The 11438-nt window shown below is 49.7% G+C and overlaps 4 protein-coding genes across 4 annotated transcripts; 2 read left to right on the top strand and 2 right to left on the bottom strand.

Annotated features, from left to right (window-relative positions):
• Positions 1–311: 311 nt before the first annotated feature.
• On the bottom strand, positions 312–1042 carry PFICI_05022 (uncharacterized protein; the record flags this gene model as incomplete). Its single annotated transcript, XM_007833603.1, has 2 exons — positions 312–800; positions 860–1042. 2 exons carry the CDS (start codon positions 1040–1042, stop codon positions 312–314), a joined length of 672 nt encoding a protein of 223 aa, XP_007831794.1.
• A 1009-nt stretch (positions 1043–2051) lies between these two features.
• PFICI_05021 (uncharacterized protein) lies at positions 2052–4751 on the top strand (the record flags this gene model as incomplete). The annotated part of the gene is made up of 1 exon (XM_007833602.1): positions 2052–4751. The coding sequence occupies one exon, from the start codon at positions 2052–2054 to the stop codon at positions 4749–4751; it is 2700 nt and encodes an 899-aa protein (XP_007831793.1).
• Positions 4752–5956: 1205 nt separating this feature from the next.
• PFICI_05020 (uncharacterized protein) lies at positions 5957–6618 on the top strand (the record flags this gene model as incomplete). The annotated part of the gene is made up of 2 exons (XM_007833601.1): positions 5957–6005; positions 6065–6618. 2 exons carry the CDS (start codon positions 5957–5959, stop codon positions 6616–6618), a joined length of 603 nt encoding a protein of 200 aa, XP_007831792.1.
• A 337-nt stretch (positions 6619–6955) lies between these two features.
• On the bottom strand, positions 6956–9711 carry PFICI_05019 (Nitrate reductase [NADPH]; the record flags this gene model as incomplete). The annotated part of the gene is made up of 2 exons (XM_007833600.1): positions 6956–7863; positions 7914–9711. 2 exons carry the CDS (start codon positions 9709–9711, stop codon positions 6956–6958), a joined length of 2706 nt encoding a protein of 901 aa, XP_007831791.1.
• Between the last annotated feature and the right edge of the window lie 1727 nt (positions 9712–11438).

Below are 11438 nucleotides of genomic sequence, written 5' to 3'. Positions count from 1 at the left end.
CTCTCTTTTTCTCTCTCTTTTTCTCTCTCTCTTTTTTTTGCCTCTTTTCTTTTCCTCTTAGAAGCCAGTTTTATTGCTGTTGTGTGAACGAGACAATAAATCACAGTATGTCTCGAAAGGTAGAAGCGGTCAATCACAAATTACAAGTTGATGGAACCAATCATACGCGTACGTAGTCATGCATAAATTGAGATAGCATTGGGGTAAACAAAATTACAATTCTTGAGTTCAGACACATACGAGTAGCTGTGTTTGACGCCAACCAAAATGTCCACGGATTTCCTACGTCCTGCAACATGGTAACAAGGTGGCTAATGTGTAGCAGCTTCAGTCTCAGGAACAGCTTGAGGCTGGATGCTGGAAGCTGGCTGAGTAATAGTTACGGACGGAGCGGTCGTGGCCGACTCTGCATTGATCGTAGGCTCAATGTCCGTTGTAGGCTGAGTAGTGGCCATCGGTTGGCTTTGCTTTTGTGGTTGACCAAGCTCCACATTTGCTGCAGATGACTCGTCTCGAACTGAAGCCATAATAAAGAAGACGAGATTGACAATGACGAGTACCCAAACAACAGCACCGATCGCAGCATTGCCAGCCATTGCTCCACCAAACTTGGAGGCGAGGCTATTTCCGCGATAGTAACCAAGAATGGCCGCTGCCCACGAGGCAGCCCAAGCCCAGCCTGCAAGCCAGAAGATTGCAGAGAGTACATAGGCGATGAGTAAGCCGATGCGAAAGTACAACTGAGATGCTTTGAGTACGAAGAAGATGGTAGCTCCATAGATGATCCAGGATTTGATAGCCTACGGAGAGTTTGTCAGTGGTAGTGGAAATGATGGGCGGAGTTAAGACCACGACTGACCAGGAATATCATGTAGCCGGGAGCGCCACCGGGGGAATATCCATAACCGCTGAAGAGTGACAATGCATATGCAGACAAGGCTAGTATAATGACCGACAAGACAATAATTGCGCCTTGAACGTACAACAGCCAACGAGGCAGCGCTGGGGGAATACCCACAGCAATCAAGCCCTTTGCACCCATGGCCTCGCTCAGGAGACAAGGAATCCAAAGTATGGTGATAGCGAGAAAAGATGAAGGTGAGTACATTCGATTGAGAGGGGATCTTTGGATATTTAAAAACCCCAGTGACTCAAGGAATGTTGCCAAGGCCCATCAAATTTGGCAAGCCAAACAATCAGCGACGTAGCCCCAGACGCCGCTACATTCCTTAGCAACTCATATACAATTGGAGGAATCAACAAGGCTTGGAATTTAAATGGCAACAAATGCGCTATTCGTGGATATTCAGGAGTGTTGGGGACTACAGTATATTGCGTGCATTTCAGGGGTTCTTGATGATTTATTTATTGCTTATTCCAAGTTCTCGGGATGAATTGTGAAAAATATACAATATTGAGTTTGGTGTCACCTTTATTGTATGAGTCTCCACAAACGGTTTTTGGCAAAACAGAGGCAATCATGGAATTATCATTGGCGAGCATTTTCTGAGGTTTGATAGTAGAATCAGAACTCCAAAGACATAAAGAACAGAGATTATCCAGTCACACCAAAGGGCGACAATGTGAATCCAAATTTAAGAGTTTTGGGCTGCATAAATACTAAGTACATTGTAGGGACCTACTCAAAGTACAGCCAACCCATCAATGGATCACCACGCCCACAGCGGCAGGTACGTGGACTTGAGTGGCTCGTGATGTGTCCGCGCAAACTCGTGGATGCGGAAGGCGCGACGCCAAAGTTTTTGGGCCAACAACTCTTTGGTGTTTGTAGGCCTTAGATGGGTGCCTAACTCCTTTGCAAAATAATCGCCCCCTTCTCTGATCTCAACATCCAATTTCCCTTGATTATCTCCCCTCAAACAGCGACCTTTCTGTAACCCTTCTTCTGTGTATTTTGTTCGAAGCGCATGTACCATATGCCGGTATCAATCTTGCAGAGCTTGGTGTGTCCTGCTGCAGGCCTTTTGTTCGCGTTTAACCCCAATATATATCAGGTTCCCAATCTTTATATAGATCATCCCGCAGAGATTATGGCTTTGCGAGCCGGGACCACAGATCACAGCCAGGTGCCGACAGTAGATGAGTATGCTCGAGAAAATGGCCTCACAATTGATTCTGCTGTCAATGCACACGTCCTTTTGTCTACTTTCTCTGATTCAGCGGGCCTTCGGCAATCACTAGACGAAGAACAAGGTCTCACACCATTCCGAATTTCATCATTCAGTATTCCTTTGATCGAACGTCCAAGTATTCCCAGGCCAGCTGTGGATGTTCTGATTCGACTGCAATCCAGCGAGTGTGCCAGAAGCCTCCGATCCCGTGCTATAGCAGACTGGCCACAGGTTCCTCGAAGGCATCGACTAGAGTCACCCCTCTTGAAGACTGACCCCGAGATCGACGTCATTCGGCTGCAAGAATCTATCAAAACCACAAGATTGATTGATATGCAGGCAAATATTCCACCAGTTCCACCAACTGAACCACTGGACCCATATCAAGATGAGTCATTGCCTTTTCCAGACAGCGCTTATGCCCATCACGCGGATCTGTCACGACCAGCGAAGTTTGAGCGAATTTCAATTACAAAAGGTGTCATAGAGTGCATCACAAGTGTCACACAAGACAACTGGACGGACACCGACATGTCGACGCTTTTGGCTGAACAGATTCCACCAAGATCATCAAGGCCACGAAAGTTGACGCCGCCTCTCAGTCCAGCAGAATCAGATGGGGAATGCTTCATGCCAGATCCCGAAGCATGTCTGATCCCAATTGCATCGGATCCAAGTTCATTGTTGAGTGCAGATTTGGACGCAGCTGAAGCAGCTTTACCCCGCGACACCATATCATCGACTGAGGCGACAACTCCATTATCTTCATTGAGGGAGTCTCCAGTGGCCATGATGCGAAGAACGAGAGCGAAAGAATTGAGATTGGAAGAGCCTTTGATGCCTGTCGATGAGCCCGAGCCCTTGGCAACACGAGTTGAAGACCTGATACGAGGATATTGTGACATCTCCCAAGATCTACTGCAACCAGACTTGAGTTTTGACCATGATTTCGAGTTGGAGAGCATATTGAGCGACGGTCTCAAGGAAGTGCTCCAAGATGCTACTACACACTCGAGACGTATAATTGACCAGGAACAACTTGAGCCAGCGGATGCGACCGCAAGAATACCAGTTCCAATCATGGACTTCAGCATCCCTGAACCTGATTGGACCAACTGTGGCTACGACGCCAGCAAACACTTCCAATCGCTTTTGCAAAACCATCCCGGGAAAGCTTTACCAAGTTGGCCAGAGGACACTGCAGCTCGCCGCCTTCTGCAATGGCTGCCGTTCCCTTCAAAGCTCGGCCAAGTATCTATGGATGAAGAAATAGATGGCCCAAAAGTGACATCCTTATCAGACCTTCCAAATCTGAAGAATATACCTACCAGTTTCGACTTTGTGTGGAAGCAGCCCGGTATCTCCATTCTTAAGCACGACGAGGATGAAGATATGCTGGACTCATCGAGGAATGCAGTTGATTCCCACACGCATCAAGGGTCGACCCTGGGTCTTCCAGAACTAGCAGCCAAGAGAAAGCGAGAGGCCACGCATCACACAACGGCATCTACGCCGTCCTCCTCGCCAGTTGATTTGGTCATGGTACCAGAGCCAGAGCCCCAGCGAGCCTCGGTTTCGGACGATTCGGAGCATCTGCTGTTCGACGTTGATGAGCCAGCTGCCCCGTCGAATCTCCTGAATAATTTTGTGAATTTCCATAATTTCAAGAGACGCAAATTAGGTATCAGCACCTTCTTTACGAAAGCACCCTCCAAACAGATTTCGTCTGTTCCAGGCAACTCTAAAAAGACCCCTAAACCGATCCCGGCTCCCAGTGCAGCGCCTCAAGCCGCTGACGAGGTAACGATCAGGGTGGCACCTTTTCCGAGTCTAAAATCCGAGGGAGTGCCAGCAAACATCATAGCGTCCACAAAGCTCTCGAATCCGATTATTCGTTGGATTGAAAAGTTGTCACCGTGGGTAAAGATTACAGAGCGCGATTTCGACAAGTACAACAAGGTGGCTTGGAATCCCATGTCCGTAGCCAGATCTCCAGTCATCTCCAATCTGGCAGCCGAGGCGGACGTAATTGTGTCGCCGTCAACGGGCCTGATGGTTCTGTCTCTCATCAAAGCACTCCAACGGCCTATCCCTGGACAGAAATCTGTCTTGAGAGAGAGAATTGAATCAACATCACGGCGATACGAACGCCTCATAATTCTAGTGTCTCAGTCGAATCGTCAAGACGAATCTTTAAGAGTCATGACGGATTCGGAGTGCTTGGGGTATGCAGATTTCTGCGGGTTTGTTGCTGGATTAGAGTCAAGTACTCAGGTTTATTATGTAGGTGGCGGCGAGGAAACGCTCTCACGCTGGCTTGTGTACTTGATCACCACCTACTCGTATGAAGCGATGGAGGTGGACAAGCTGCTCATCGACACTGAAACGACCTGGGAACTCATATTACGGAGGGCCGGAATGAATGCATTTGCAGCACAAGTAGTCTTATCTGAGCTGAAGGAGCCATTAGGTGTTGCACAGAACGATGCGGCTCATCGAGGTCTCGCAGCTTTCATCAATACGTCGCCAGACGAGAGGTTTGCAAAGTTCGGCCGACTTCTTGGAGGTGGGAGAGTTCTTCAGCGTGTAGGGAGGGCGTTGGACTCGGCGTGGGTATAAATCTCATGTAATCTCATATCTGATGCTATAGGTTGTGGGTTATCTTGCTCGAGGTGGGATCAAGTAAGTCAAGTGGCTATGGTACCAGGTACTAAGTACTGATGGCACGATGGGAGCTAAAAGGTACATGTAGATCCTAGAAACTCTACATTATTGTGCAACCTGTTGGCAAATACTTTTGGACTGTTCCAAACGGTGCAATAAACCATGTCATGTCTCATTTCAGCTCTTTTCACCTCAAAGATGCGTGTTACTGTGTCGGTATTCTAGAATAGTTGGAGCATCAATGTTCCAGCCCGCATTTGAACGGGGCGTTCCCCCCCAGGTCCCTTGCATGTTGCTATAATCAGTGACACCCCCACACTTTGATTGAATAACCCCTGTCACTTGCGTCATGGTAGCGACCAAGTTTCTCTGAAACAACAAGAAAAGCCACATACACAATCAAGCAGCGGTGTCTTTACACTGCCTACACACTCACCTAACCTAGTAGTTTCCAAGAATTATGCGCGATACTACTATGGCGTTTTATTGCTGACCATGGCAGGGGTATCCTAAGCCTCCGATAAGCTTGGTCCTCGCGTAAATATACCCCCGAGCGGGCCAAGGTGTGATTTCTGATATCATTTCGCACGACACGAGATGATCTGAGTCCTGCAAAAAGTAACAGGACCCTGATTTTGAGAGTTTCTTGGGCCCTCGCTTGTGCCCCGAGCATTAACATCAGTTGTTTTGGGGTTCAGGACTGTGGGTCTTTGTTGTTTGTGGCAAGAGGAAATGAAGGACATGTCCCAATGCGGACTGCCGAACATTGCGTAGCCTCTCAGCTGGGACACTATATCGCGGCAGGAGGGTAAGTTTCGGACTTTTCTTCTGTCCTAGATTTTCTGCCATGTGGCAATGAGCGTATGGCAAGTCCTGCGGGATATGCACGAATGGTGCCATCGCTCTGCCGTGTGCTTCACCGGCGCACGATGACTTCAAAGAAGTTCTGGTGGGACCCCAAAATCAAGGTCTTGGTCATGAGCATGAAGTCATTCGGAGAGCAAATGAGCCTCACCGTAGTTCCCAATCGACTATATAGACCCTTTGACATTGAACCTCATTGCAAAAATCCTCCATACCAGCATCTCTTCACATCTTCAAACACACCAAGTATCATCTATACACAGATTTAGACGCAAGTCACCCCAAATCCCATCAAAATGAGCTCCTACGACAACAACGACTTTGGCTCCAGCGGCCGTGACGAATGTAAGTCACCATGAACCTTTTAGTACAATATGTGCCAGTCCACTAAACCCGTCTCCTAGTCCGCTCGGGCAACGACTCGTACGGCAACGAGTCCTCGGGCTTTGGCAGCTCGCGCAACGAGCGTGACAATGACAGCTACGGCAACTCATCGTCGGGCGACTCGTACGGCAGCTCCCGCCGCGACAATGAGAGTTCGGGGTACGGCGCCTCGTCGGACTCGTACGGGGGCAGCAACACCTCTTCTTCCCGCCGTGACGACAATGACAGCTACGGCAGCTCCCGACGGGACAATAACGATAGCTATGGCAGCTCTGGAGGAAACAGTGACAGCTATGGTAGCTCTGGCAGGAACAATGACAGCTACGGCACTTCCTCCAACTCGGACTCATATGGCAGCTCTCGACGGGACGACGAGAGCTCTGGCCTCGGCAGCAGCCGCCGCGACGATAATGAGTACGGCTCCTCTGGACGCAATGAGCGTTCCGAGGGCGGTGGCCTGAGCTCGTTCCTGGGCGGCGGATCCAAGGAGAGCCACGGCAGCGAGCGCAAGAACGAGGATTTCACCGACAAGGTCATTGACGGTGTCGCCGACTACGCCAAGAAGAAGTGGTAAATGGCTCCTCGAGGTGCACTGATGGAGCCCGGGAATAGGAATGCGAGCGTTGCTATTAAGCTTTAGACTTTTCGACATAATAATTCGATAAACTTTCTAATATGATGAAATTCAAAGATTTATTTATAATGGATCGCGTGATTTATATACGCTGTGACGCTCTTATTTACGTGATGATTGATTTGAAGCAAACAAGGTATCATGTTGACTTCCGCAACGCCAAATGCATCTCTGTGGGTTGGGTCTTCTTCCCGCGCACCCTGGACCACTCCCTGCTGTCGGACCTGATGTAAAGCGATTCACTTCTAGGCACGTACGAGTTGAACCTCGCCGCACCCTAGAAGAAAAGCAAATCCTCGTCTCTCCAGCCCATTGCTGTGAATGTCGAATGCACGCTCTTTTCCAATGCTTCTGGCCCGCAAACGAGCACCAGTTGCTCGCCCTGAGAACTTGTTGGCGACCCAGCCTCGGCCTCAAAGAGCTCCTTGCTCATCCGACCCTTTAACCCTGTCCAATCAGGTCCGGGTTTGGACAGACTGTAGAGCAAGCGGCATTTGTGCTCGTTCCCGAGTACCATGGCGTCTATCTCTTCCCGACAGAGTATGTCCTCTTCAATCCTATTGCCGTTCATAACCAGACACTGAGTCGAGTCTTCGGGGTCCTTCATGACGGCTCTCAAGACTTGAAAGATGGGCGTAATGCCCGAGCCGCCGCAGATCATGATGAAGCGCTTGATATTGCGTTGCTTCCCTGAGATTGTGCATACTCCTCGACCGAGATATTCGAACTTGCCAGTTGGTCCCTTGAAGTCTACAAAGTGCCCCACGGGAATGGCGTCGAGGGCCTGCGTCATCTTGCCACCCTTCCGCTCAGGTGTGTCATAGTACACCTTGATCAAAACGTGGAGCTTTCCAACCTCGCTGTTTTCTGATATCGGCGTGTAGGCTCTGATGATGGCTTCACGCGTTACTGGATCCCTCAGCCGCATTAGTAGGTGCTGACCGATGGGCAGTCCAACCGTCTGGGATGCATGTTCGAGGTCAAAAGTAAAGATCTTGGTGTCTGGTGACACTTTCTTCTTGGCAGACAAAATGGCACGAGTCCAGGTTTTGGACTGCAGGAAGATGTCACGTGGTGCAGCGTTTTCGTCAATGACGGTGTCGCCCTTGGCAAGAGCTTCTCGCGAAGCCTGGTCAAGTGTCCCTATATGGTAGTCGGGCATCATGGCTTTGGCGTTTTCGCTGTCTACGATGCTTGTCAGATGTGCCATACGCCAAATACAGTGTGGTACTTACGAATGGCGAGAAACTCTTCGGTGGCATCCTGGCCTGCTGCACCGAAGATAGAAGCCGCACCGCCGGGGTGACCCTCAAGGAACTTTGTTCCGTCGTATACCTCTCCATTGACAACAAACCATGGTTCCACCTCGCCGTCGTGCTTGCGCAGCTCATCAATCGTGATGCTCCTGCTAACGTCCTTTTTGGTCATGCAAATCTCTTTTACTGGCTCCTCCACAACAACAACTTCTTCCTCGCCAGCCGCTTTCTCGCCCCAGTTGCCATTGGACAAGTTGCCACCTGCTTTCTTGACACGCTCCATCCAACCTCCTGGCATCAAGGCGGGTTGTGTAGGATGTTCAAAGCGCAAACCGTGCGCTTCTTTGTGAATCACGACACGGAACCAAGGGTTGTTCATCATGCCTAGCACGCTCCAGTACATGTCTCGAGGCTGAACCATCATGGATTCGTCCATGGCCCGCACCATGATGTCGTCGGCGTCTTGCAGAGATGCAATGGAAACCTCCAAGTCCCAAAAGCACCAGCAGAAGCAAGTCTCCCTCCATGACATGTCTAGCCGTCCTCCGTAAAGCCGCTCTTCGTCGTCCGCTAAGCGATATTCGTCTTCAGGGTATGAAATATTTGCTAGTATCCAAGTTTTGCCCTTGTCCAGAGTAATCTCGACTCTCGTGACGCGTTTTCCTCCGCCAGCATATGCGTAGCCGCGTACGGTATAGGTTTCCTGCACGCTCGACGGTGATATTCGTTCTTCGTGTGCTGGAGAGCATGTTGCGCTGTTGGTATTCAAATCGTAAATGGCATATCTCTCGTCTTTCCATGTATCTGGCAGATTTGCGCTCTGCTCCGGGTCCACCATTGTAGGCAGAACTCTATTGTCGTAAATGTGATACCAATTGTCACTTGGCTGGTCGGTAACAATGATTCTCTTGAGCCATTTGACGCTGCGGCCGCCAATCTGCCCTGGTATGATGATGCGCAAAGGTTTTCCGTGGTCGGGGTGTAGAGCTTCGCCATTCATGCGGTGCGCCAGCATGATGCCTCGATTCGGGTCCATGCACCAGTTCAACTTGACCGAGGTACCGTAGTACCCATTGGGCAATTTGTCTGCGCCTTCAAAGCATACATATCTTGCCCTTCGGCTGGGCATTGCTTTCTTAAGTACATCGCCAATGACGGTACCCGTCCACAGGGCTGTCGACACGCCCGCTGCTCCCCAGGAAAATCCTTTTGTTTTTCTGACAACGTTCTGCTCTTTCCTTCTGTTTCCAGCACAAACGAGTGTGACTGGGTATGTGACTTGTTCATATTCGCTAATGAGCTCGGCCAGGTTGAGCTTGATTGGGTGTTCCACCATGCCCTCGACGGTGAAGTCCCAGTCCATAACCTCGGAGTCTTCGACCTTGGGCACGGCGCCATGGTTTCGTACATAGTGGAGATCATTGGAAGTGAGGAAACCATCATTGAATAGGTCGCTAAGAGGAGCTTCTACGTTGAAAGGATGGACTCCAGTCAGTCGAATCAACCGTGGATCGCGCTCGACATGGTTGTCTGGTGTTTTCAGGTCCTGTGGCAGAACTTGGTTGTCGTTACGGGAGGCCGGAGGCAGGGGATAGGCCCTTGATACCCTGGTTGTATCTTTGTCCAAATCATCTGGGTGGCTTGAAACCACGGATCCGGCATCAGAGCTTGGCGCTCTAGTATTCGAGCTGCTGTCTGGAGGTGAGGGTGGAAATTGTGCTGGAAAAGCCGAAGATGCCAGTTTGGGCGTACTCTTGGGAGACTGTATAGGGTCCATGGTTAAACAGGACCCGCAGGATATAGTTGGTAGTGGTATAAGGACGGTTGATTTTTGGAGCGCTGGCAGTGACAAGAACCCTGGGGCCTGATCAACTTTTCACTGGTAATGAAGAGCTATTGGACTTTCGCGGTAAATCAAATCAAATAACCCAAAGAAATATGTACAGAAAGCATTTGAAATTCACAACAAGAATGGCTCTGAATGGCAGTATGGTCAGTCAGGTGAGAAATTAAGGCATATGCTCGATTGAGGAATTTGGGAGGTGGATCCCATGGGACTAATAAGATTCTTCAAATGACTGCAGGCGGTCGATACTCGTGCAAGGAAGGCACACGATCGAGTGAATAAAACTGCCCAGGCGCAAAAAGTGGCCCGGACCCAACAGACTGGACCATACTCTAGGCCCAGGTCTGTGTACGAAGTAGAAGCAGTTGATGGATCTCCGGTTGCTGTGCGCAGTCTTGGTCCACGATTAGACACAATTGCCAGGGGAGACGGGCAAGAGCGAGGAAATGCATGTTTGCGAAGCAGCTGTACAATGGATCGATTATTGTATTCCGCGGATGTGTGCCAGTCACTACGGATCCATCTCTAGGCTTATCAGCACGGTTGGGTAGGGCTTTTCTTCAACAATGTCCATCACGACGGCTTGTCATTGGCGTTGATAAGAAAGTGGGTTCGATACGGGGGGGTCCTACTAGGTCCTCCGGACGGAGATGTCATTTCTGACCAGCCAGACGACTAGACTGCTTGGTGAATGCCCAAAAAGACTGCAGTCGGTGTTGGAGCAGCCAGGCAGCTTGGCAGTCATTCTCACATCACTTCCAGCGGCAGAGAGATAAGAGCAACCGTCTCGTATGGTCCTCCAACCGTCCCATGTCATGAGCTTATCGCTGAGTGGTGGTGAAGTGACGTCGGTTTAAAAGGGCTTGCAGTACGGAATACTAGTGATCGATGCATGGCGGTGGCGTGGGGCGCTGCGAGTGGATCTTCTGGTTGGTGGTATAGGTATTATAGTTGTTTTGGCATGCCAGGATATTCTGCAGAGTATATACTCTGTACTGCACTGCTCGTCTGGCGTCTGACGCGCACCTACTATAAACCGAGGTACGCGCCGTGCAGTGCAATGAAATGGTCGGTCCATTAAGATGCCGGTCTGAGATTTAGTGCTAGTGACTGAAGAAAGTTTCCAGCTCATCAAGGTGGCAATACCGCGGCAGTTGTCTGTCACTCAGTATAAGCATACATTAGGGTAGCAAGTACAGCCCCGAGACCTGAACCATTGCTTTGGAAATCTGCCACAGCACGTATTACAAATTGGAGTTGGGACTTGCACTTTCAGAGATCTGTGCCGATCCCGTATTCATCTATGTCTGAGCGCACAGTATTTTGCAACTCGTAATCTGGACAAAACCATTGACGAGCGTGGCAGAGCACAGTTCGTTCAGTTCTTGCCATGTATCACGCGTTACGTTTCGCCTCGAGGCGCCGGTTCTGTATCGCATATGTTCAGATTGTTCTTCCAGTCATGTCGCCATCACAAGAACAAAGCGGAGAATGTTGTGTAACCGTTTACAAAGTTCCTACCTAGCTTCCCGGAATAATGACACTTCGTAATGTAGGTATGCAGTTTGCTTGGCTCCAAGGCCATTATCACATTGCTGCATCAGATTCAGCGCTACGCGAGGGACTCCTTGAAAAATTAAAAATTCAACAAAATTCTC

Source organism: Pestalotiopsis fici (assembly GCF_000516985.1).
Source record: "Pestalotiopsis fici W106-1 unplaced genomic scaffold PFICI_Scf_3, whole genome shotgun sequence".
Classification (NCBI taxonomy): Eukaryota; Fungi; Ascomycota; class Sordariomycetes; order Amphisphaeriales; family Sporocadaceae; genus Pestalotiopsis; species Pestalotiopsis fici.
This window is presented reverse-complemented; position numbering and strand designations above follow the sequence as displayed.